This window comes from Gopherus evgoodei, chromosome 2 (genome assembly GCF_007399415.2).
Source record: "Gopherus evgoodei ecotype Sinaloan lineage chromosome 2, rGopEvg1_v1.p, whole genome shotgun sequence".
In the NCBI taxonomy this organism is placed as follows: domain Eukaryota; kingdom Metazoa; phylum Chordata; order Testudines; family Testudinidae; genus Gopherus; species Gopherus evgoodei.
In genome coordinates this window covers 1,686,799-1,713,766 of record NC_044323.1, presented here as the reverse complement: position 1 = coordinate 1,713,766, position 26,968 = coordinate 1,686,799, and the positions used below count along the sequence as shown (strand labels likewise).

The window sequence follows — 26,968 nt, the reverse complement described above, 5'->3', positions numbered from 1 at the left end:
TAGCCTTGTCCGAAGCTGAGCCAAAGGAGACTTCTTTCGAGGCTTCCCACTTTTCTCTGCTGCCACCACTGGCTTGACCCCACAAGATCAAATGAATGAAAGCAGCTGCTTCTAAACTGCCCACTCTCCAGAGAACTGGAGGCAGAGAATAAGTGAAGAAAATCCCCAGAGGTGGGGGAAAAGGAAAAAAGGGGAGGGAAATGATCAAGTGGTATATATAAGAGGGAAGGTGGATAGGAATGACTCTCAAAGTGGAGCAGCAGGTAGGAAACATTCATAAAAAAGTGTGCGTTCAGATGGCAGGTGCATAAGCAGGGAAGACAAGGGAGAAGAGAAGAGACTGGTCACGGAGGAATACACTGAGTGATAAGTTAGTGGACAACAGACAAGTGGTTTCATAGATGCATTTACTTTTTTTTTTTAAATCTGTCTTTAAAATGACATTTAAAATTTTGCTAATAAAGAGGCTCATTCTGAGTTGTACAGACCATAACATTTGCCTCGTCTGTGAACTTTTCACTCCCAGCGCATGCACTTTAGGGGACAGAGTAACTTGGCCCTCACCAAAGAATAAGGTGACTGGATAACGAATTACATTAATGACATCACAAAAAGACACACTTGGGCAGCTGAGAGAAGATTCCCGTAGGCTACTTAAGTTTTGGTTTGGTTTTTTAACTCCCATATCTAACAAGCACTTGTTTGGAAGAGTGTGTTAAACATTCAATACCCTTTCCCCACTACTTTAATTACGGTATGAGAGCTCTCAACAGCCTGAGGCCCAAGAGGTCATTCAGTATCGCTAGGGAAGACAGGATTGATTTCTGATATTTCAATGGGTGAAATACAGGCAGAAAAAGTGTTTTTCAGGCTCTCTTTATACGTGATAAAATGGGGAAAAGGTCACAAATCCAATTTTAAGGGAGAGGAGAGAGAACCTTTGTTGTAGGTTACCTTTAAAGATTAGATGCATTTGGATTTGTGGGCAGCACTGGCCATCCATACATTAAAAGAAGATGAAGCTCTATGTAACACTTTGCACCAAATACTCTGCAAAACATGCAATATTATATGCTATTTTTAGATACAAAATGTAGATTGCAATATATAACCTAATATCTATCTTCAAAAATATTTCTCCCCCATCAGGCATGTGTATTTATTTTAGTTCCTTACATCATTAATTGTATTCAAAGAGAGAAGGTTCACCTACGATTACATTCTCAGCCACTATCACAAATGTCTTAATTATAAAAATTACTCAGAATAATCCCAAAATAGGAGATTGGTCAACCTATAAGAAAAGAAGAACTAACCAGTAAATTTTTCCGTTGACTTGGTGGGGTGACGTGCAGGCTTTTGGGGGTCCTGGAGACCCACTGATGGGGGTACAGGAGGGACTTTGACACAATGGGTTTCCTAAAGACTGTGTAAGACGAGACCTCTGCAAGAGAAAAATAAAATCTCAAACTCAGGATAGCTTGATGAAAGAATGAACTTTGAAGAGGGATGGGGAGAAAAAAAGTAATCAGTCTAAGTAGCATTTTGCAATTAAAAATAATGCTGAACATAGTTAGGCAGTCCCAGTGCAATCAATTATTTACAGTTTCTTTCCATTCACTTTGATTCAAGGATCAAAGAAAGATTCTTCAAATCACCCCATATCAGTGATTTTAAATTGCATTCTTACATGTTACAAAAAGTTATCAAATACAATTTCTAGTCCTCTGATCTATAAATTGGAAACCACTTTCATTGCTTGCCAATTTCACTTGGAATACGAGCAGCTCTGGTGTAGCAAAAATTTTGTTTCATACCAACTGTTCCAAAACTTTAGCCAAATGCTAGCATCAGTCCAGGATATCTGGTAGTCTAGGGGCACATTTATACACTTACTGGACATGATTCTGAAACACTGTAAAAGGACCTTGGACTCTGACATTAAGCTTTCAGACCTAAAGCTTGATGTGTACATGCATCTACATTTTATGTGAATTTAGTGCTAGCGAAAAATAAGGTCACTCACCTTGTGCAGCAACTGTAGTTCTTCAAGATGTGTGTCCCCCATGGATGCTCCACTTCAGGTGTGCATGTGCCTCTTTCCATTAGCAGTGTCTGTTCAGCTTGTGCATATGTGCCACACAAGCTCATGCCACACTCTTAGGGTATGCAGGACTGCACGGGCAAATTGCCCTCAGTTCCTTCTCTATCTGAATGTCCAACAAGAACAGTCCAAAGCAGGGGGGAAGAAGGGCAGGTCCACCCATAGGGAAACACATCTTGAAAAACCACGGTTACTGCACAAGATGAGTAACCTTTACTACTTCTTCGATTAGTGTCCCCATGGGTGCTCCATTCCATGTGACTCCGGGGCTGTATCCTCACAGGGAGGAGGGAACTTAAGAATCAAGTCCAAAACTGAAGACAGTACAGCAGATCCAAGTACTACATCAGATGTGGACTAAGCATAACGTTCAGAAAAGATATGCACTGAAGTCCATGTAGTAGCTCTGCATATCTCAGATGCTGGAATGTTTCTGAGTAACTGTGAAAGCTGCTTGTGATCTTGTACTGTGTGCTACAATCTTTTGGGGAGCAAAGCACCAGCTGTATCATAAAAAGCAGTGATACACCCACAGATGCATCTCAACAGTCTCTGTGAAGAGACTGTGAACTCCTTTGATCTTTCTGCAATGGAGACAGAATGCCTACGTGATTTCTGAAATTACTTTGTCCTATCTAGATAAATGTCTGTCGTACATTTAATGTATGAAGGGAAGTCTAGTGCTGAGATTTATGTGGTTTAGAGAATAATACTGGCAGATAGACTGGTTAAGTTGGAAATCTGAGAGAACATTAGGTAAGAACTTTGGGTGCAGTTATAGAAAGACCTTGTCATTGGGGAAAAAAAAACAAAAAAACCTATAAATTGGGGGGGGAGAGAGGGTCCTGACATCAAGGCTCCAATTTCTCCAGACCTGCAGGCTGACATGATAGCTACTAGAAAAGGTGTCTTCATAGAAAAGCGAAGCAAGGAGCAGGTCATCATAGGTTCAAATGGAGACACAGACACAAGGCATTGACCATGACACCAGTGGTTGAAACCTCTTCCATTTCTGGAGATAAGTAATTTGAACTGACTCCTTTCTATTGTGTAGTTAGTATTACTTACTGTACTCCTGTCAAGTGGAGTCTAAACCTGTGAACTATCTTGGAGCTATGCTTGGAGAATGGATGACCTCGGGGTTGGGGTGAAGCACACGACCTGTATCCTGGGAGAGGAGATGAGGGAGAGTCAGAAGTTGGGAGTGCCAGCTGGACACACAGGTGAAGCAGGTAAGGTTACTAAGCTCACCTCGGCCAGATCAGCATTAGGAGGATAACCCTGGTTTTGTCCTGCCTTATCTTGTTCACCACTCTTGGAATTAGTTGTGTTGGAGGGAATGCATAGAACAGACCCTTTTTCCAAGGAAGGAGAAAGGTGTCTCCCAAAGAAAGGTGAACAAGACTACTTCTTGAGCAGAATTAAAAGGGCACTTCCTGCGCTGGATGTGGTGAACAGGTCCACATGTGGAAGTCCCAACCTCTAGAATATCCCATGAAAGATCTGAGAGTTCAACTCCCATTCTTAGTCCTGGGAGAAGCATCTGCTGAGCATACTGGCTGTGACATACTGGACTCCAGGAAGGTAAATGGCTGAGATCTAAATCTGATGGGCTATACACCAGTTGCATAACTTTATAGCTTTTGTGCACAGGGAAAGCGATCTTTCACATCCCTGTTTATTGATATAGAACATGCAAGCCATGCTGTCCATCATGATTCTAATTGATTTGCTCTTGATGAGGGGTAGGAATTGAAGACAAGCATTCCTGACTGCCCTCAGTTCCAACACATTGATATAGAGATTGGTTTCCCCACCCTCACAGCAATGCATTCATTGTCACAGTTATTGTTGGAGCTAGGAGGAGAAATGGACACCTGTGCAGACATTGCATTGATCTTTCCACCAATCCAGAGAGTTCTTCACCTGGAGAGAAACCGTAACCTGCTTGTTTGTCCAAGCTGTCTCTGATTGATGAATAGGTCCTCCTGAACTAGGCCTCAAAGCAATGGAGGCAAATCTTGCATGCCCCATCACAAAGGTGCAAGCTACCATATGACATAGCAGCTGCAAACAGTAGAAGGGAGTCAACTCAAATTACATACCTTCAGAAATGGAAGAGGTTCCAAGAACATCACTACTTTGTGCCTGAAACTTCCCCACTATCAGTCGTCATAGATTATCTACTAGACTTCCCAAAACTGGATGTTATATCTATTCGGTTCACCTCGTCATGATATTAGCTTTTCATTCCCCACTAAGGGGTTTTCTATTTTTGCACACCATATGTCCTCGATAGTTATTACGAGTCTGGAGAATCTTTACCCCTTGGTTAAGGATCCTTCTCTGACTTGGGATGTCAATGTGGTACTTAGATACCTGCTAGGACCTCTGTTTGAACCTATGGTGACCTGCTCCACTTATCAGGAACTTTTGAGCTTTTACAAATTTGTTCAGTTGTCTTAGATCTACAATTGGTCTCCACCCTCCATCCTTCTTTGGCATGAGAAAATACATAGAGAGGGAAAGGGTTTTACTCAAAGGGGATGGGACTGGTTCTACTGCTCCTAAATAAAAGAGGGAATGTCCTTCTTGACTAAGTATATAGTCTTGAGACAAGGGTCAGGGGCTAGTCAGGGGACCCTGAAGAGGGATGGGGAAGGTGGTGGCGAGAGACATGAAGAGAATGATGTAGTCCAATAATATAACCTCCATGATCCACTTGTCTGTTGTAATAGGTCACCAGGCCTGTTGGAAATGGGAAAGGTGGTCTCCAAAAACGAAGAAGTGAGCATAAGGTTGCAGCTTGCAAACTACAGGCAAGGGAGGATTTGAGCCTTCAATCAACCCATGAAAACAGCAAGTTTGATGATGACTGGGTACTAGCTGAAGGATAGTGGGAAGCTCTTTTCATCTGGAATCCACCCCCCCTGCCCTTTTCCCCCTAGAAGGATAGGAACATAAGAACGGCCGTACTGGGTCAGACCAAAGGTCCATCTAGCCCAGTATCCTGTCTGCCGGCAGTGGCCAATGTTAGGTTCACTCCCTCTGGGGCACCTGACAGGTAATGATCACGTGTTCTCTCTCCTGCCATCCATCTCCACCCTCTAACAAACAGAGGCTAGGGACACCATTCCTTACCCAGCCTGGCTAATAGCCATTAATGGACTTAACCTCCATGAATTTATCCAGTTCTCTTTTAAACACTGTTTAAAGACAACCTCCTCAAGGCTTTCCACAAGTTGACTGTGTGTTCAGTGGTTCTGTGAAAATCAGAGAACTGAGCCAGGTGTAATCTCTGGACAGTCTGAGACTTGCTAAATCTCCTCTTGTTTGTAGGAGCGTATATGCCCAGACACCTCAACGTGGCCCTGGAATCCTTCAGCATGTGCAGGAACTTGTCCATAGTTCCTGAGAAGAGCATCTGACCATTAAACTGGAGGTCCTCAACAGTATTCTGAACCTCCCTTAGGAATCCCAAAAACTGCAGCCGTGACACCCTGCGCATGACAATTGCTCTGGAGATGAATCTAGCAGCGGCATCTAGGGATGCTTGGAGAGAGATTTTGGCTAATAACTGACCATCCTTAATGATGGCCTGGATGTGTTCTCTATGCTTCTTGGGAAGATTTTCAATAAAGGATGTGAACTTGTTGCAATTTATGTACTCATACTTGGCCATGATTGCCTGATAGTTTGTGATTTAAAATTGGACGGTTGCAGATGAATAGGCTTTCCATTCAAAAAGGTCTAACCTTTTCTGACCTTGTCATAAGGAGTAGGCAAGGAGTAATTTACGGTATCCACTACCAGAGAATTTGGTGAGGGGTGGGAAAATGAAAACATCTGAGTCCCTGGGAGGAGTGGGGGAGGGGCTACATAATATTTCTTATCTGCCCATTTACCAGTTGGTGATATGGTGGCGGAAGTTTGCCACACAGTCTTTGCTGGATCCAGAAGCGCTTCATTAATGGATAGCGCAAACTGAGTGAGTGTCACTGACTGCAAAATGTCCAGAACTTTGTGATGTCAGTCTCAAGCAGTATCTAGGGAACGTCCGCCACCCTCTTCACGAGATCCTGGAATTGACAAAAATCGTTGATCTTCAATGGTGGAATGACTGCCTTATCTGCAGATGAAGATGAAATAGGAGTTTAAGGGGTAGCCTCTTTGTCCACCCTAGCCTTCTACTTCCTCAAAGGTCTCCTCATGTTGGAGGTTTGGTGGAGGAGACAGTGACCCTAGTTTCCTGGTGCAGTGGAATCAGTGGTCTGGCAAATTGCTACCAATATGCCACCTAAGGATCCCAGTATGTGCACTGTAGAGGCCCATACAGGAGAGAAGGTAGAACCGAGGACACAGTCCTCCATCTGTGACATAGGCAGGGGTCTTCATCAAAAGTATGAATTCCTAAAATGGTAAGGACACTGATTAAGAATGTAGAATCCTGCAGTACTGGGAAGCACTGGTAATCTGGAGACTGGGTTCTAAGTACCAAGAGTCATCTGGTACCCAAAAACAGGGAGCACTCCAGCTTGTCTAACCCTGACAAGTCTCTGGTGTAACAGAATTCCTGTGGTACCAAGTGGATTGGTACTGACTCGGCAATTGACTTGGGCAGTATCAATAGTTTGGAGCTTGAAGGCACTGGGGATGAAGGTGTATGCTTCAAATCTGTCCATACCGATGCAGCCAAATGGGAAGGCATCATTGGTAAGTCTGAAATAAACTGTACTTATCTGGAGGCAAATGGTACCAGGGCCTTGCTGATGTGACATTTCTCTGAAGTGCTCCAGAATATCCCTACTTTGATGATACCAGAGAAAGTCTCTTTCCCCTCCACAGTACTGAGTCGAGACATCAAGGTCTCAGAAATCGCAGACCTTGCAGCAGATTGGGACTTCTTGGGAGTTGGCTCCTTGTGGTGGGATACCGTAGCTCCACTTTTTTGGAACTTTCCCTGAGTCCTCAGAGATCTTTAATTTCTTAAGTGAGACCTTAGCCAAAGTCAAAGGGGCATTGTGTGGAGACTGATAAACAGAGAGAGGGTGAGTGTCTGTTTTCTGACCTGAATCGGAGCCTGGTCGAAGAGAGTGCTCTATGAGTAGCAGCTTCAGTTTTGTCTCCCAATTCTTCCAAGCTATACTTCTGGGAGATATGGAACTCTCCCAAGCAATGGATACACTTAGAATGGCCATTGCTAACTGGGACAGCATCCTGACAAGAAAGGCAGGATTTGAAACCTGGCAAGCCAAGCATGCCTTTCCATGTCAAATAAGCTCCCCAGAGGGGAGGGGAGGTTAGGAGAAACTGAAACCTCTCACAACTATATAACAACAACTAACTAGAAATGCTAAACTAACTAAACAACTACAAAACATGCTGACGCACACACAAGGCAAACATGCTAGAGCGCCACCTCAGGTCGAGGTGAGAGAAAAGGAACTGACAGGTTCGCCTGTGCAGCCCTATATGCCCTTGGAGCACACCATGAGGTTGCATAAAGCACACGTGGGCCAGACACTTTTAATAGAAAATCTCTAATCCAGGGCTCAAGTGTGCATGTGCATCTCGAAGTAGAGTATCCACAGGGACACGTCTTGAAGATGATGATCAAGTACAATGCAAGCAGCAGGAGTGCAAGCTTCCCCTCACTACTCTACCACCAGTGACTTGAATAGAGCGCCTTTAAAGGCAAAAGGGCAATTCACTCTCCATAGCCTTTGGCCTCTCTTTGGAGACTGCCAAAGAAGGGACTCAGTACTATCAAGTGAGGTGGTGTTTTGGCCCAAGACCACAGATTCATTTTACAAAGGCCACTGAACAGTCATCTGATGGAATTCACGCTTGATCTGAAAGATGTTTTCATACTGGCTACGAAACAATCTGGTAGGGAGTTGTCTAGACCTTTTTTTAAAATTTACATTCACTCAATTGCCAAGAAATATACAATACAAATATTGTGGCCAGATATTACAAACAATGAGATGGCTGCCCTTTAGTATGTAATTAATCTACATAGTATTGGAGGAACTATAACAATTCCTATCAGTGCTGCTGATAAAGAAAGACTTAAAACAAAAAATGGTGATGGCTTTTGATCTTTTTCAAATTAGAGAAACCAATTTTAAAGACATTCTGTATTAAAATCAACCTTTGTCCTGAATAAAGACTCGTTAAGTTAGCTGTTGGTAGTAGTGGTGTGGTCAGATGCAGTAAAGGATAGATAGAGCTGTCTCTCCCTCACTCTTAGCACTTGAGTCCACGTTTTCTGACCAGTTCACCCAATGGCTCCATGTATATGTTGAAAAGGACTGGCACATGAATGTGCGGAGCAAAGCACAATTCAATTCCCACTACACTTCTGAGACAGGCAAGTACAACTATTCCCATTTTACAGATGGAAAAATGGAGAAAGATTTAGTAATTTTTTCCAAAGCTACAGTGAAAGGTGGTAAAACTGAGGTTAAAGTGCAGCAGTTCCTGACTACCAGTCTGGTGATGAATCCATAATACATTTTATTCCACTGGATAAACCCAGAGATAAAAAAAGGCTATCAGTGTAGCAGAGAAAACTGTAACAATGTAAAACTACAACTGAAGGCAGATTCATTGACATAGCATTTTACTCTCCACTTAGTTAAGTGAAAAATCAAATGTATTTGCAAATTAGCAGATTTGCTGGCTCAAACTTCTGATGGCAGAAAAATCAAATGTGCAAAAATATCAAAGAAGTTTATTACGAGAGTATTCAGGGACATAAGATGGCACCCCTCTCTCTCTCTCTCACACACACACACACTTTCAGATAACTGGCTCCCTAGTAAAGATGTTCCCTGAAAAAAACCCAACAAGGAGTCCGGTAGCATCTTAGAGACTAACAGAATGTAATCTGTTAGTCTTTAAATTGTCACCGGACTCCTCGTTGTTTTTGTGGATACAGACTAACACAGCTACTCCCTGATACTTGATGTTCCCTGATTATCCAGGAGGGAGGAAAGGATGGTCTTGTGAGTAGGACAAAATACTTGTTTTATTCCTGAATCTACCAGAGATTTACTGTTTGACATTAGGTAGGCTGCTTCACTTCTCTGCTTCACATATCTGTAAAATGAGAATAATACTATTCCATAGATTAAAGACACAAGGGACTATTATAATAGTCTAATCTGACTTCTGAATTACACGCCCTATAGAATTTCACCCAGTGAGTCCTTGTAGTTCAACTTAAAATGCTGCTCTTGGAAACAGCAGCCAGAGCCTGCATTGAGACAGCTTCTGTTGACCCCATCCTTGCCAGTTATATTCAGAAGGAAACTCCTTTCTATGAATGATTTTGAATTCTCATAAATTGATGTTCTAACAGATAAAGCACAAGATCAGGTATTAGTTGGTGTTTGTACAGACCACCAAATCACACTAAGGAACAGAGTGACTGGTTCCTTACACACCTCATTAATATGTATTTAAAAAAAAGCTGTGTGGTCACTGGAGACTTCACTTTGAATGACATATGCTGGAGGTCTCATGCTGCCAGTATTAAAACAGCCTTGGTATTTCTAATTATAGATGACAATTTCTTAACTCAAAAAGTAAGAATTCTATATGAGACCTTATTTTGACAGATAAAGAGAAACTGATCACAAAACTAAAATTAATGGTATCTTTGGTACAAGTGACTTGATATTTATAATGTGAAAACAGAATCAAGATCAGACAAGTGACATATATACCTGGTGCTTTAAAACAGCCAATTTCATAAACAAGTATGAGCCAAGTCTGCTTGCAGGAAGAATTTAATCAGAAAAACACTTCAGTAGCTGCTGAAAAAGCCACAATCCCACAACTGAGCAAGCAGGCCACACCAGTTAAAAAACTGACCTGGTTTAGAGGGGACGTGAAGGTAGGTATAAATTTAAAAAAAAAAAAACAAACAAACAAGAAAGAGGAAGCTGAATGTAATAAATACAAATGAGAAGCTAGGAATTGTAGAAAATGGGTAAGGGAAGCAAAGGGGGTCAAGGAGAAATCTATGGCCAGGAGAGTTACATAAGTACAATAAGGTGTTTAAGTATACTAGGAACACATATTAGTCCATTACTAGACAGGAATGGTATTAGTTCACTACGAAGTGGAAATGGCAGAATGATCAATAATGCAGAAAAGGCAGAAATTTTCAGTAAATTTCTGTTCTGTATTTGGGGGAAAACTAGATGATATAGTCATACAATATGATAACACTCTCCATACCATTAAATATTTCAGGAGGATGTTAAATAGTAGGTACTAAATTTAGACATTTTTAATCCACAGGTCCAGTAAACTTACATCCAAGAGTTCTAAAAGAGCTGGCTGTGGAGTCGCTGGACCATTAAAGTTGATTTTCAATAAGTCTTGGAACACTGGGGAAGTTCTGGAAGATAGGAAGAAAGTCAGTGTTGTGCCAATATTTAAGAAAGAAACAAGATGACCAGGGTAACTATAGGCCTGTCAGCCTGACACTGATCCTGCGATAGATAATGGAGCCGCTGACATGGGACTTGATTCTTAAAGAATTAAAGGAAGGTGATGTAATTAATGCAAATCAATGGATTTATGAGAAATAGATCCTGTCAAACTACCCTGATTTTTTTTAAAATAAGATTACAAGTTTGGCTGATTAAAGGTAAATTTTGCTGTAATATACTTAACTTCTGTAATGCATTTGACTAGGCAGCAGGGTGGATAAACATTTATTAAATTAAAAAATTCCGATTTTATTTATTTAAATTGTATTTTTTGATAAAATGCTTTTTGAGGAAAATACCTATCTAAAGATAGTTTTAATAAAGATACATTATAGCTCAAAGATATCTCATCATGGAATAAGGATAATAAATTCTAATTCTATAGTATGAGACAATATATTCATGCAATGTTTAAGAAAAGTTTTGTAAATGAGTTCTAATAGTTCATGGATTAGGGACCCAATCTTATGGGATTCCAGGGGCCTCTGTATAGATTATTTAGGTTAATCTTTCTATCTACCCAATGGGACTCAGTGCTCAGTCTAGAAGATACCATCAGAAATGCTTAGTTTTGCAATTCTCAAACTGTGGATTTGTCTTTCTAGAGATAACATGTTTGTTAACAGCAAAAATGGTTTTTAAATAAATAAATAAAATATAGAGATGAGAAATAACAGACTTCAACCTTACTGTCCCTCTGCAAATTTGTGTACACAGAGTCAATCCCTTTCCTCTCTCTAAATGTGCAAAGTTTCAAAATGTTCAATGAATAGAAGATTGTTTGGGGTGGAATAGATCTGGACAAGGAGAAATCTGGAGATAAAGGTGAGAACGGAGGCACAGGCAGTAGAAACAAAAGTGAAACTGTTTGAGCAGCATATTCCACGAGTCTTGAGGTGTTTCTGAGTGTAGCCTTCATTGATTTGAGATCTACCATACCATTCTCTCACTAGAAGGGAAAACCTATAATGACAGCAGGCCGTAAGAGAGACCCAGTTTTGGAATATTTTAATGAAGTTGCTCTACCTGTGGGTAAGACAGACATGCATGCAAAATGCAAACAGTGCAGCAAAGAAATGCAAGGCCTGGTTGCCCGAATGAAACAACATAATGAGATGTGTTCCTTCTCCGGAGGAAGCTGCGTTGAAGATGATGAAAGGAACATGTTTGAAAATGCAGGATCTTCAGGTTGGTAGACTTTTTTATTTCATACTTCTTTCTTAATGACTGCCTGTCTTCCTTCCGGACTCTTCTTGAATTCTCATGTTTGAGCAAAAAATATAGTTGTTACTCTATGGTACTATCATTTTAGATGCAGTTGTAATGATAAATAAATAGCTGAAACAGGCAGATCTTCCTTTTACAATTTCACCTTTAAAGTAGTACTGAGTGTCAGTGAATGCAATGAATAATACTAAATGAGCACTATGGTAATAATAATCAAATAGCTGCACTGACTTATTTTGTTTAGGAGAATCCGTCCTCAACATACAGGACTCTGAAGACTATCCACCTTCAAGATCACCATCATTTTCTATAATTTCAGAGTTATCTGCCAATGACAGTGTTTCAATCACATCATATATGTCCCAAAGCCACAATATATCACCTGTAGCAAAAAAGAAAAAACCATCCATCATCCAGAAACTACCATAGATAAGTTTGTGATAAGAACCAGCGGATTACAAAAAGAGGTAATTGATGAAAAAACTGCTCGGTTTGTTTATGCAACAAACTCTCCTTTCCGTATGATTGAGAACCCACACTTTATTAACATGTTGCAGTCATTAAGACCAAGATACAGTCCACTCAACAGAGCAGATGTCACAGGCAAATTGCTGGATAACGTGTATGAAAGAGAAAATGAGCAGTGTGCAAAAGGTCTAGAGAGTAAAATTGTTACACTGAGTCTTGATGGGTGGAGCAATGTCCACAATGATCCTATTGTATATGCTTGTGTGACAACAGAAGAAGGGAATGTCTTCCTTACAGAAACAATTGATACATCAGGAAATGTACACAATGAAAAATACTTATAAGTAGCAGCAGTAAAAGCTATAACAAACTGAAAAAAAATTCAAATGTCTAGTATGCAGCTTGGTCACAGTCAATGCTGCAAATGTATCCAAGATGAGAATACATTTAGAAGAGAGTCCTAAGCTAACAACATATGGGTGCAGTGCTCATTTGATGCACCTCCTAGACAAAGACTTCAGTGTTCCAGAAATAAAGGCTAATGTTGTTGAAATTGCAAAATACTTCCGTAACAACTACTTTGCAGCAGCGGCTCTGAAAAAAGTGGGAGGAACCATGCAAACTCTCCCACAAGAAGTGAGATGAAAATCAGTAGTAGACTGTTTTGAGCACTATATCAAGAACTTGTCTAATCTGATGACAGCTTGTGAACAAAATCATGAAAAAATAGATGGCACTGTCACAAAGTTCTCAACATTGGTCTTAAGAGAAATGCTGAGCACATGCTGAGTACCCTGATGCCTATTTCTGTAGCCCTGAACAAAATGAACGGAAATAGCTGTTTTATTGCTGGTGCTGTTGAAATTTGGAAGGAATTGAGTGCATATTTCTCTTTTTAAGATCTCAGTGACAGAGTTAAATTACAAGCATTAAAAAAACGAATGGGACAAGCACTATCTCCAGCTCATGTTCTCGCAAATATTCTCAATACTCGGTACCAGGGTCAAACCTTAACAGCTGAAGAAGAGGAGTTGCTTATGACATGGACATCCAGCAATCATCCCTCCATAATGCCAACGATAATAAACTTCAGAGCTAAGGGTGAACCATTCAAGAAATATACATTTGCTGATGATGTTTTAAAGAGTCACACCAGTGAACTGGTGGAAGTCATTTAAGCACTTGGATTCAGAGACTTGAAGTAATAATCTCACTTTTAACAGCAGTAGCTTCTTCAGCCAATGTAGAAAGAATATTCTCTTCCTTCGGACTAACTCATTCCAAACTGAGAAATTGTTTGGGACCTGAAAAAGCAGGAAAGCTTATTTTTCTTTTCCAGATTATGAACAAAACAGGAAAATTAAGACAAAGACGACTGAGTTAGCTGCAGAAGCCAATATTTTAAGTTTCCTGTGTTGACCTGGCTGACAGTCAATTTAATTTTTTTTTTAAAAAGTATTTCATTTAAACTATTTTAGTTAAAAATAATTTTAACAAAAACAAACCTGATTTAAAAAAGCTTGAATGTTTAACTAAATTCAAAAATTCATATACTTGTTTTGTTAAAATATTATGTTTGCTGTTGAACAAAAAAATCCAGAATACATAATGTTGTTTTAGTTAAATAAATGTAAATATCTGTCTGGTGATGTTCTCCTCCTAATACAGCATGGCAGGAAAATCCTCCAAATATTAATGCTTAACCTGTTGAACTGGAGATACTTCACCTCCCAATGACTTCATAAATATCTGCTTCAATTACCTTTGGTAAATGAAATAACTAAACAATCATTGATTTTCTGATATTGCTGTAAAACTAATCTGAAAAGTTTTCAAAATAAATCATTTAAAAATGTATAGTGTATACCTTCTAAAAATGAAATCTACATATATCTGAGTTGTGAAGAGTATGTATTAAAATTATAACCACTACCAAGAATGCACTTTTATGTAGAAATCCATGATTAAATCGAGTCTTCCTGACTAGTGATTTAAATCAAATCCACCCTGCCAAGCACTCAACTGTGAGTGTGTCAGTGGAGCACTTGGTAGCAATAAGCACTCCTAACCCATTCTTACTGGAGCACTGCATGTAAAGCTTTGTTGCTTCTGGCCTCTGTAGCTTTGTCTAGACTAGGAATTAGAGGTGCTTCAGAAAAAAAGAGTTGACTAACACATTAACAGTCCAATTTACACAAGGCAGTATACCTTTTAACACATACTAACCTGGTCAAGATGAAGCATAGCTTCAGTCTGACCAGCATGGCATATATTAAAATGTAAACTGCCTTATCTACACTGTCCTTTTAAAACATGTTAGCCAACATCTAACACACCATACCTTTGAATCCTAATTTAGGAAAAGCCTGAGCAAGAAGTCAATATGTAATCTTTTAGGTTCCCTATCCAGAAGTTGCTTTAGTTCCTTTTTTAGTTGTTAATCTCAGTTAAAGACAATTCGATTCCACCCAAACTAACCAAGCTGCTTTTGAGCTACTCTACGGCTATGAGCTCAAGTTTCTTACACAGGTTATTTTCCTGATGGCAATGACTTCTGCTCAAGCAACAAAGCAAGTTTCGGGTCATAGTGACTCATTTATTTATCACAAGTTTCTTTAAAGATCAAGTGGTGCTGGACATCCATCTTAATTCAGACTAAGGCCTTTAGAAAGTCCGTCCAGTTTTTTAATTTTATTTGACACTGAGTAGGTTCTACAGCAGGGGTAGGCAACCTATGGCACACGTGCCGAAGGCAGCAAATGAGCTGATTTTCAGTGGCACTCACACTGCCCGGGTCCTGGCCACCAATCCGAGGGGCTCTGCATTTTAATTTAATTTTAAATTATGCTTCTTAAACATTTTAAAAACCTTATTTACTTTACATACAACAATAGTTTAGTTATATATTATAGACTTAAGAGAAAGAGACCTTCTAAAAACGCTAAAATGTATTACTGCAAAGCGAAACCTTAAATTAGAGTGAATAAATGAAGACTCGGCCCACCACTGCTGAAAGGTTGCTGACCCCTGTTCTATAGTCTCCAAGAGCAAGACATGTAACTGGCTGACTGAATACAGCTTTCATTGATACAGCTTGGCAAGCCTAGACATGGAGGACCATGTTAAGGGCCATTCTCTGAGAGACAAGTATGTTGTCTCCTATATATTTATCTATACAGAAGATTCACAAAATAACCAAACTATCAAATGCAGATTTAAGGGTTTTCTAATCGCATATTTTTTCCTCTTGCCTCATCTGGGTATTATAGGAGTATTTTCATGTTTCAAAGAAAGTCCCCATGTGAGCAATGGAACCACCCTTAGAAACTTCCAAAGGCTGAGGTGAGATGCCTGCTAGGTCCAATGGCTAGGAACTGTAAACCCAGGAGCACGAACAGATTGAGATGGGTATCTTCAGAACAATTATAGTTATGAGATTCTATTTACCTCTCTGTTAGCTGCCAACTGAACAATAGGAAGGCTTCAAAATTCCATACAGTTTAGAAAGGTTCATCCAACCTCTTTAGCAATGGTAAGGGCTTGTACAGAGTATAAAAGAAACATACCAGGTCTTTAGGAGAGTCAAAGAAAAAAAGGCAAAACAAGTTATTCACAAGTTTAGGAAAAAAAAAAACCACACCCAAAACTGATTACTACCTACACCAGAGGACATATTATTTAACATGAGGAAAATGAAAGCTGAAATGGGTTATAAAGAAAAGTTAAACCATTAATGAACAGAGACTATGATAAGACTAAGTTATTCACTATCTTATGTGATATGTGAACTTTTCAGTAAGTCTTATTCTTGATACAAGATGTGTTAAAAGACAGTCTCTTCTTCATTACTCTGTATTGCTGCATAAACACTGCATTCATGTTTTTCCTAAAAACTAACCAGTTTCTCCGCATTGTTCATGAAGTAGGAAGGGATGCAGGACGACAAATCACATGGTCTCTCTCCAGAAGGGACCTTCTGGATGGAAGAGGAGGAATGTGGTAGTCCCTTATTTCTTCTGGAATTCACCACTGATGTAGAACCTAATCGGCCCTGCTGTTTCATCAAATCTTCAGGCTGCTGATCACCAGCAAGGACAACTGGACCCTGGGGAGAGAAAGTGACACTGGATTCATCATCTGCACAGAGTTTTTGAAACTGCAGTATAAAGAATTAAAGCATCCTCAAGAAATAACCACCAGGGGAGTAAATAAAATAAATAAAAATAGATCATTAGGTTTTCATAAAAAACCCTGCTCAGTATGAGTCAATGTTTACTTCTAAACTACAAGAAGTTTAACTCCTATAGGAAACAGAAATGTTTCTAGTCCAATTCTAATGCTACTATGCTTTGCTTTTTTCTAGAACACTACAGAGGCAGCGAGAAAACAAACTAAAGAATGTAAATAATGTAATACACAAACTCAAACATTTATGATCGCCCTCCTTCAACGAACCCACAAAAACAAGGAAATGAAAAGTAATCCACTCAACAGTACAAAGCCTCTACACCCACAAGCAGACATCTCACCATTACCAGAACATACACCAAAAACTGCAGGCCCCAATCTTTACCCTGCCTCCCACTTCCATTATTCTGACACACCTTTTACTCCTGGGGAAATTGTGCACCAAAATATTAAAAATGCTGTGCACAATATTTTAAAATTATGCATATTTTATTTGTCAAAACACCACAATATAAATCACACCAGTTTCAATTGTTTTGGTAATTTATTTCAAAATACCCATCAGCAACTATGTCTGTAACAATACAGACATCAACAGAGATTCAGGAAATGTTTTTTGTCAAATAGTTTCCTTATTAGACATATTAATACACAACATGGAGTAATTCATTTAAACAACAATACCAAAATGTATTTCCTGCACCCCTCAGAAGCAGTGCAAAGGCTTGGGGGAGTCTTCAAAATCCCTCTTTCAAACTTCCTTGAACCTGAGCCCAGGTTGGCTCAGTGGCCTTGGAACATCCTCAGGTTCTCCATACAGGAGAACATAAGAATGTCCATACTGGGTCATTCCAAAGGTCCATCTAGCCCAGTACCTTGTCTTCTGACAGTAGTTAATGTCAGGTGCCCCAGAGGGAATTAACAGAACAGGGAATCATCAAGTGATCCACGCCCTGGTCACCCATTCCCAGCTTCTTGCAAACAGAGGCTAGGGACACTATCCCTTAATCAGTTTTGATGCCACTTTCTGTACCTCTTCCAATTTCAATATATCTCCTTTTGAGATGGTGCGACTACATCTGCACGCAATATTCAAGATGTGGGTGTTACCGGAGATTTATATAGAGGCAATATGATAGGTCCTTTGGACTGCATCCATTGTGCATCTGGTACAGCTGACCAAGGCAATGAAGATGCCTGTGTTTAAAAACTGTAATTAGGTTTGGCACTTCTGCCTTCCCAAGTACTTTGGTAACAGAAGCTTTCATTTCCCACTGGATATTTAAAATACAACAAAGACCATGAGTGTAGAAGGTGTTCAGCCTTCTCCCATGCCTGCTATAGATGGGCCAGGTCTTGCCACAATACAGCATATAGCTCAGGATGCGCATCTCATAAATCCATATCTTGGTGTTCAATGTAAGTTTCTTCTTATCCCACACATGCTTATTCAACTGACCAAATGTGGCGGCTGCCCTTCTGATGCAAGAATTAAGCTCATCATTTAGAGCAACGGTTCTCAAACTGTGGGTCCGGACCCCAAAGGGGATCGGGACCCTGTTTTAATGAGGTTGCCAGGGCTAGCGTTAGACTTGCTGGGGTCTGCCACCCAGGGCCCTGAGCCCCACCACCTGGGGCCGAGCCAAAGGCTACAGACTTGGGTGGCAGGGCTCAGGGTACAGGTACGCAACCTGGGGCTGAAGCCCTTGGGTGTCGGTTTTGCTTCTCTCCCCTCATCCCCTGGGGAGTGGCAGGGCTCAGGCAGGCTCAGACTTTGGTCCCCACTCCTGAGGTCATGTAGTAATTTTTGTCATCAGAAGGGGGGTTGCAGTGCAATTAAGTTTGAAAATCCCTGGTCTAGAGAGATAGGTTAACCAATATAATTGATCCTAAATAGCAGATCTTGTGCACAACTTCTAGTGCAGTCAACACACCTTGTGCCATAATCATCATCATCTTCAGATTGATGGCGAGTCCAAACTCAACACAAGCTAATGCAAAGCTACGGCAAAGTTTCTGGAGTGCCTCTTCACTATGTGCGACCAACAAGTTGCTGATGAAAAGTTCTCTTAGGAGCTGTTTAATTTTTAATATTTTTTTAAAAAACCCTTAGACTTTCAATGTTGAAGAGTGTTCCATCTTATCCTGTATGGAGATGTAAAAGCAGCAAAGAATCCTGTGGCACCTTACATACTAACAGTCGTTTTGGAGCATGAGCTTTTGTGGGTGAATACCCACTTCCTCAGATGCAACTAATTTGTTGCATCTGACGAAGTGGGTATTCACCCACGAAAGCTCATGCTCCAAAACATCTGTTAGTCTGTAAGGTGCCACAGGATTCTTTGCTGCTTTTACAGATCCAGACTAACACGGCTACCCCTCTGATACTGTATGGAGATGTATACTCCGTGCTAGGTGAACAGGCATGATGAATTGGTAGATCAAAAAATAACTGAAGGGTGTTAGTGTCAAACACACCCTTGTTTGACACTGCTGCAGATTTCAAAGCTGTCAAATGGATCATCATACTGGATTGCAGCTTTCAGGCAATCAAGAAAGAAACCAATCAAACTAATGAGGAGTGGGGGGCACCCAATTCCTTTGAGCTACTGAAAAAGGCCCTTTCTGCTTACCAAGTCAAAAGCCTTTATCAGATCTATGAAGGTCATATAGTGAGGATTTTCTCTGTTCTTGACACTTTTCTTACAGGTGCCTTAGTGCAAAAACTGTTCTGATAGCTGATCTACCAGCATGGAAGCTTCACTGACTCTCAGCAAGAACTTAGAGCCTGTTGAGAATGACCTATGCAAATGCCTTGCCAGCAATACTAAAGAGAGAAATTCCTCTATAGTAGTTGCAATCATTCCAATCTCCTTTACTTTTATAAAACATTTGGATATTGACATCTTTCATGTCTTGTAGCATCCTCTCTTCCCCCCCCAAACAAGCATGAAAGATGTTGTGCAGATGTTTAAGGACAACCTATCTTCCTTATTTCAGTACTTCAGCTGGAACTTCATCTTTTTTGGTGGCTTTTCCTGATGCTAGGCAGATGACTGCCTTTTCAAGCTCGTTTACAGAGAGTTCTATACCAGGGGTCGGCAATCGTTCAAAAGCGGTGTGCCAGATCTTCATTTATTCACTCTAATTTAAGGTTTCATGTGCCAGTAATACATTTTAATGTTTTTAGAAGGTCTCTTTCTATAAGTCTATAATATATAACTAAACTATTGTTCTATGTAAAGTAAATAAGGTTTTTTAAATGTTTAAGAAACTTCATTTAAAGTTATATTAAAATGCAGAGCGTCCCCTCCCCCCCTCCCCCCCGGGGCCAGTGGCCAGGACCCAGGCAGTCAGAGTGCCACTGAAAATCAGCTCGTGTGCCGCCTTCGGCACCCGTGCCATAGGTTGCCTACCCCTGTTCTATACTAACCTCTCTGCTAGTCTGGAGCTTAAGGATCACATTTAGTGCTGCTTCAGAAACAGTGGTTTCACGTGAATAAAGTTCAGAATAGTGTTCCATCCAACACTGCATCCGTTTGCCTCTGTCAGTGATCATATCTCCCTTATTAGATTTGAGTGGAGCAGTCTTCTTGGCTTAAGGATCTATTGCTTTCTTGATGCAATCATACATACCTCTTAAATCTCCATTCTCAAGGCCATTTCACAGAATCACAGAAGATTAGCGTTGAAAGAAATTTCAGGTCATCTCGTCCAACCCCCTGCTCAAAGCAGACGATTTGTATCTTCTCACACAAATAGAGCCATGTGTGATTAAGCACATTTCTTGGTACCTATTGTAATGCACTCTTGGCCAATCTGAGGATAATACATGTATCAGGAGAGGGGTTCGTGTTATGCTGGAGAAATGCTGTGCATTTTGCTTCTATGACCAGGAGCATTTCTTCAGACTATGCCGCAAACCAAGCTTTATTTTGTACCACCTTTTTACTGAAAGCTTAAGTTGCAGCTGTACAGATGTGTCTTCTGAGTGTATTCTATGCTGCATCAGCATCCAGGGAGGTATAAGGAGAGGACATATCTTCCCTGAGATACAGAAAAAATTGGCAACACCTTCCTTGGTCTTTTGTGTTGATGATGTTAATGTGTAGGCAATAGCTTTCTTTAGTATGACGGAATTTCCATAATGAAAATCTTGTTTTGCAGCATACAAGTGCATGGTCTATGTCAGTCTACACTGTGAAAACTGAGTATGGGGCACATTCTGCAGGTGTTTTATATGAGTGACAATTAAATCCACTTGGTACCAGTGTCCAGATCTGGGGTGCCTCCATGAGATCTTCCAACGATGTCTTGGAAGTAGGTATAGGTAATGCACAGTACTTGATGGGTGCAAAGCTCTAGTAGTCTTTTCCCACTATCATTCATTTTCCCCATTCCATGGTCCCCACTGCATAGTGGCCACAACTCGTGATCTGAGCCAGCTCTAACCTTGAAATCTCCCAACAGATAATCACTGGTAGCTTACCAGTGAAACTATGAAGCTGCTGATAGAATAAGTCCTTCTCTTCAGAAATGGAGCAAAGTGTTGGAACATACACAGATATTGGCAAAGCTATGTATAGTAAGTATATTTAGGGATACATATGATGATATAATATAATATGTTCTGATGTTGCAACAGGACATTCGACTTTGGGTGCTCATGAGTTTTTGACTGCAAAGCTCACAGTTGCAGTACCAACCACAATGTTTTCTCCACATAGGATTGGATCATTAAAGCAGTAGAATATGAGAGGATTCTTTCTATCTCCTTGTTGACAACGCGCTTTGTAATACAAGCCCTATGCCTGGATACCAACATAACCTACACAATTATGCACAGAAACGATGCATATAGTACACCCTGAAGGAATACATGCACCTCATCCCTTTTCTCACACATAAGAGTGTGGAAAACACAGATCTATCACAATCACAGCTCTGTCACACATCTCAAAGTAATCCACAGACTTACCGATAAGGCCCAACTATTGCCTCTCCACTTAGTATAGGTTCACCTAACACACAGCCTGCTCCTGAAGTGTATGCAAATAATTCCCATTGGCTACTGCCAGCTCCAAGAGAAAAGAAACGTGGCATGGGCAACCGTTTCCTCCCACCCTGCTTTTGTCCTTTAATAGTGTTCGATGGAATCCTGTGAGAGAGTGTGAATGGACTGTAAGAGATGAAGAGCTTGTATATCTTAACAACCGTGGAATTGGCAAACTGTGTGTGTTAATGGGGCACTGCTCAGAGTGGACACAGTTAAGGTTCCATGGGCAACCTCAACTGTGGATTTCATGATTTTCAGAAGTTTGAAGTTTTGCTCAACTTGACATTCTGCAAGAGGATAACATACCACAAAGCAACCTTCACTCTGCGTTAACATAGTTTTTTGCTGCTGAACACAGTCCAGCCTGCTGAGATATCTTTCACTGCTAACAGTTTCATTATCAACCATATATTCTTCTCTCTCTCTTTCTTGGGAGAGATTCTTGAGAGGAGTTGGTCTGCTATTAAAATTAAGTAGTGCATGACCTCCGCTAAACGTTTAGATTGCTTCAAAACAGGTTTCGATATTTATTTGATACACTGAACATTTAGCATTGATAGATAGTCGAGGTCAATAGATAAAAGCTACACTCATACTGAAACTGCTAGATCTCTGAGGCCTCTATGACGGTTGATCATGAGGTGCTGGTGACTCACTATATCCAGATGTTTATACCATGCCCACCACTGTAATCTATAAACACACCTATTGTAGCAGTAAATTGGCTGTACATGTCCTTTTTCAACAGATAACACAAAATTATTATGGGCAGCTGTTTTTTCGGACAGCTCTTACTTGCAGAGTCCTATTGGACCTGGGTCTTAACCCCTGCCCCCAAAAGCTTGTAGTCTAAACATTTAAGAGGTGTTATCTCCTAGTATGTAAGTGTACAGTGCCTAGGCACAATGGAGTCACAATAATGACTAGGGCTTCTAATCTAGGAGCTTCTATAATAAGTAATGTACGCCATGGAGAGATAGTGAAATGCTACGGTACTTCGGTGTCTTCTATATGTGAATGGCAACCAATTAGACAAATCTTCAGCAAACATAATATTGTTGCTAACAGCATCTGAATGAACTGGAGATCTGGAGTAAAAGCTGAAGAAAAATCCTGGAAAGAATGGAAGCTCACTTTGGTTGCCAGTACTGGAGTATTTTGGAAAAAACGTCCGTGGAGTGGATGTGACCTAGAGTGATGGGCATCTACAGGGTCCTAGACTAACCACTGCTCCCAAATGCCCATGCAAAAAGCAATGTTTTGTCACCTCAAGATGAAATTACAGGTTACCCTACCTGTGCGGCTGACCTATATGGCTATCTGGAAACTGTTATTACTGCAACATTCAGTGGTCCACTTCCTAAGTGGGGCATATAGGAGAGAATATAGAACAGGTCTCTCTGCTCTGCTATCTACACTGAGCATAGATTCCAAAGCCAGAAAGGATCACTGTGATCATCTAGTTTGACCTCCTGCATAACACAGGTCATATAACTTCTCCAAAATAAATCCTAGAACACATATTTTAGAAAGACATCCAATCTTGATTTAAAGATTGCCAGTAATGGAGAATTCACCACAATCCTTGGTAAAATAGGCATGCTGCAATTTTTCAAGACAGGCTATATTTCTGGGGTTTAATGTACCGACTCTACATACACCCACATAATATATCATTTGAAAGCTTATTTTAAGTACACTTAGATGAGGTGTGATGTAGAGATATTAAGTGGCATTATAAGCCTGTAGGTTAGGGGAAACAATGGTACTCATAATGAGAAAGTGTCATTTTTTGCTCAGTTCCAGAAATAGTGCAACATGACCATGAGTATTTATCAATGTTGATAAATGCAAAGTAATACACACTGGAAAATATAATTCCAACTATACATACAGAATGATGGAATCTAAATGAGCTGTTACCACACAAGATAGATCTTGAAATCATTGTGGATAATTCTCTGAAAACATCCACTCAATATGCAAGCAGCAGTCAAAAAAAAATTAGGACCCATTAGGAAAGGAACAGATAATAGGACAGAAAAATATAATGCCACTATATAAATCCACGGTACGTCCACACTTTGAATACTGCATGCAATTCTGGTTGCCTGATTTCAAAAAAATATATATTAGAATTGGAAAAGGTACAGAGAAGGGCAACAAAAATGATTACAGGCATGGAGCAGCTTCTGCATGAAGAAAGACTAAAAAGACTGGCATTTTTCAACATGGAAAAGAGGCAACTAAGAGGATACAATAGAGATCTATAAAATCTTGACTAGTGTGGAGAAACTCTTATTCACTGTTATTTACTCCTTCATATACCACAAGAACCAGGGGTCAGTCACTCAAATTACTAGGCAGCAGGTTTAAAACAAATAAAAAACAGTACATCTTAATACAACACACCATCAACCCGTGGAACTAGTTGCTGGGGAATGCGATGAGCACTCCCGATATCCAGCACCCCGCACCCCAACCCACTGCCCTGAGCTCCCTCCCGCACCCAAACTTCCTCCCAGCCCCTGCACCCTCTCCTGTGCCCCCAGCCCCACACCCCTTTCTGCACACAAACTCCCTCCCTCTTCCTTAACCAGCATTTTTTCCACTTGCCAGCACCCCTCACTCCCCCAACATGCCAGATAAAACAGCTTTTACTGTACTAACATGAAATGTTTTCTCAGAGATAGTCTTAATTGTTAAAGTATCTCAAAAGTGATAGTTTTTATACTTTCAATTTAAAGTTGCTGATCAGATCAATCTCATACTCAAGGTTGTGCTCCAGCAGCAGCAGATTGCATGCCCACAGTTTGTACTGCACAGTGGATAGATATAAAAGTACATGAATTCCTAATATAATGTTTCTCCATTTGTAAGCTTTTGTATATACAATTTAAACAGCTAGTCTGCCTGGTAGAGAATTTTAATTTGTAATTACTATGCATGCAGTACTAGCCTTTGAAATATTCTAAAAACTAGCCTTTTAATTCAGTGATATATGCACAAGTCAGTATTTGTGTTAGAGATGACAATACACAGCTTCGTATTATGAATATGCAAAACCTATGAAAGAAAGGAATAGTCTAACAAGAAGTAGTGAAGACAAAGTCCACAAACAAGTCCTTGCCTCTACACTGAAAAGGGATGAAGAGCATGTTGCATCTTTTAACCATGTCATCAACAATATGACAAATCCATTTCCAGAGGTGCCTACCAACATATCTATTGCATGTAACATGAGATGTGCGAGTTTCTACTGAAAGTAGCAGATGCTGGTGAAGAAGAGATGAACAGATTTTTAAGAGGTGCGGTTGATTCTGATGAGACATGTAGCTTCTTCAGCCTAGTCAAGAAATCTAGCATCAAAAAATTTACTGACTTGGCCAAGACGGACAAATTTAAGTCTGGCATCAATCACAGCAGCTGTCAATCAAGAAATTGTTTCCCCAGAGCCATATCCTTAGCAAGATGCAGAAATGATGTTTCAATGGCAACTATTTCTCAGTCACCCAATAGAACCTGTGTGTATGTCCCTCTTCCATGCTGATGGAACAATGAGAAGAACAGACAAAAATTGAATTAGGGCATCAGCTGGAAGATCAAGATGAAAGGATCCGTGAGCTAAGAGCATGTAACGAAGAAACCACAGTGTACATTAGAGATGTCCTAGCTATGACAAATGATTGCTGGAAACAAATTTGACATTCAATGAACTGGCTACTGAGTACTTGAGGCAGCTACTAAAAGGATTTGATAAAGCTAATTTTGTAACTGAAGTCTTTGATAGATATGACAACAATAATGCTCTGAAAATTGCAGAAAGTCAGCACTAGACAGAATCTACGGCTGGGTGCAAGAAATATCAGGTGATTGGTGGATGCTCTGTCTCTCCATGGAAAAAGTTTCTAAATGTGGTCCAACAAGCAGTCACTTGTAAAATTCCTCTATAAATATATGGTTCAAAATGCAGCTCAGAGTGTAGGAGTACACCCTACACAGACACTCCTTCTTGCTGGAGGCTTTTCCAAAGAGGTGTTGAAGATGTCCAGGAGTACAGTACTCAAAAAGCAGCAGACAAAATGATGCTTCTGCATGCTATATATGCCAGCATGCGTCTCTTGGCATCAAAGGAAACTTAGTAATTAGGTCACCTGATACAGATGTTTTGGTCCCTGCTGTTCAATGCGTCTGAAAAACAGAATACACAAAACATGTGGGTTGAAACAGGCACCTTTACCAGCAGAACTGACAAGCGATGCTTCATGCCTGTGCATGCCATTTGTGATGCTCTGACGTCTGCTGCACATGCATTAACAGTATGTGTATCTGTGTCATCCCTACTTGGTATTGGGAGGTGTGGGGAAATCGGTGTTTAATGTTGTCAAAACGAAGAGAACTTACAACTTCAGAGATCTTGACAAACTGGAAGACAGTGACAGAAAAAGTTGTAATTTTTGCAGCAAGGAAGTTGGTAGCAGTGCTGTAAGACCAGAATGAGAAAGAAAAGACGACCCCCATAGAGACCTAGCCTGTGCCTCAATCTAGTCATCAAAAAGGACAAGTCACTGGCCAAACTCCTACCACAGGAGGACAGTTTTGAAGAGCAGGTCAAAAGAGCACCGTAGTAAACAAAGACTTGGATGTCTTTGCACATAGGAAAACCAGATATTGGATTACTATTGCAACATGGATGGAAAAATGTGGGTGATGAATTACTTCCTGTATTCTTCAAGTGCCCAATGGCATCTGAGCTTTTACAAAAAAATCTTATTTGTGCGTGTAGAACAGCTGTCCCCAAATAGTGGGGAGCGGCCTCTCCCCAGGAGGGAGTCCACTTCTAGGACAAGGATACTGTCATGAGCGTGGTCCTGAAAGCGGAATGGAGAATGTGGAGGAGGTAGTGTTGTGAACTCGATCACAGAGAGCTGTCTAATGACATCCAGGACTCACTTGTCTATTAGCGCACTCCATGCTGGCAGAAAGAGTCCTAAGTGGCCTCTGAAGGAGGTGACTGGCAAGAGCAGTGGTGTGCATAATGGTTGACAGCTCCCTAGACGCACTCAGAAATAGCACTTACATGAAGAGTGGGTGTGCTGTACAGAAGACTGAACCGATGGGCCAGGTGGATGGGACAGCTAGGTCTTCAGATGCTTTTAGGGAGGCTCGTAGGTCGCTGGTGGTAAAACTGGGGAGCTTTGTACTGCTGTGCGTGAGCTGGCCAATAAATCTTTCATTAGGGTGTTGACGTATAAATACCCAGCAATTGCAAGGTGGCTCTAAAGTCTTTACACAAGAGTAGGGAATCATCCATTTTCTGTTTGAAGATGTGGGATTCATCAAAGGGGAGGTCTTCAATTGTGTTCTGTACCTCTCTAGGCAAACCAGAAGAGTGTAACTAGGATTCCCTCCTCATGA

The 26,968-nt window shown here is 40.6% G+C and overlaps 1 protein-coding gene across 9 annotated transcripts in view; it reads right to left on the bottom strand.

Annotated features, from left to right (window-relative positions):
- The window catches only part of LOC115645308 (KAT8 regulatory NSL complex subunit 1-like), a 137,177-nt gene that overhangs the window by 51,506 nt on the left and 58,703 nt on the right, over nt 1-26,968 (bottom strand). For all 9 annotated transcript variants that reach the window (XM_030549758.1, XM_030549762.1, XM_030549757.1 and 6 more), the window contains 2 exons: nt 16,205-16,411; nt 1,317-1,444 (listed from right to left, as the gene is read on the bottom strand). In XM_030549758.1, the coding sequence (XP_030405618.1) occupies nt 1,317-1,444; nt 16,205-16,411 (335 nt within the window). The remainder of the gene's footprint in view (nt 1-1,316; nt 1,445-16,204; nt 16,412-26,968) is intronic.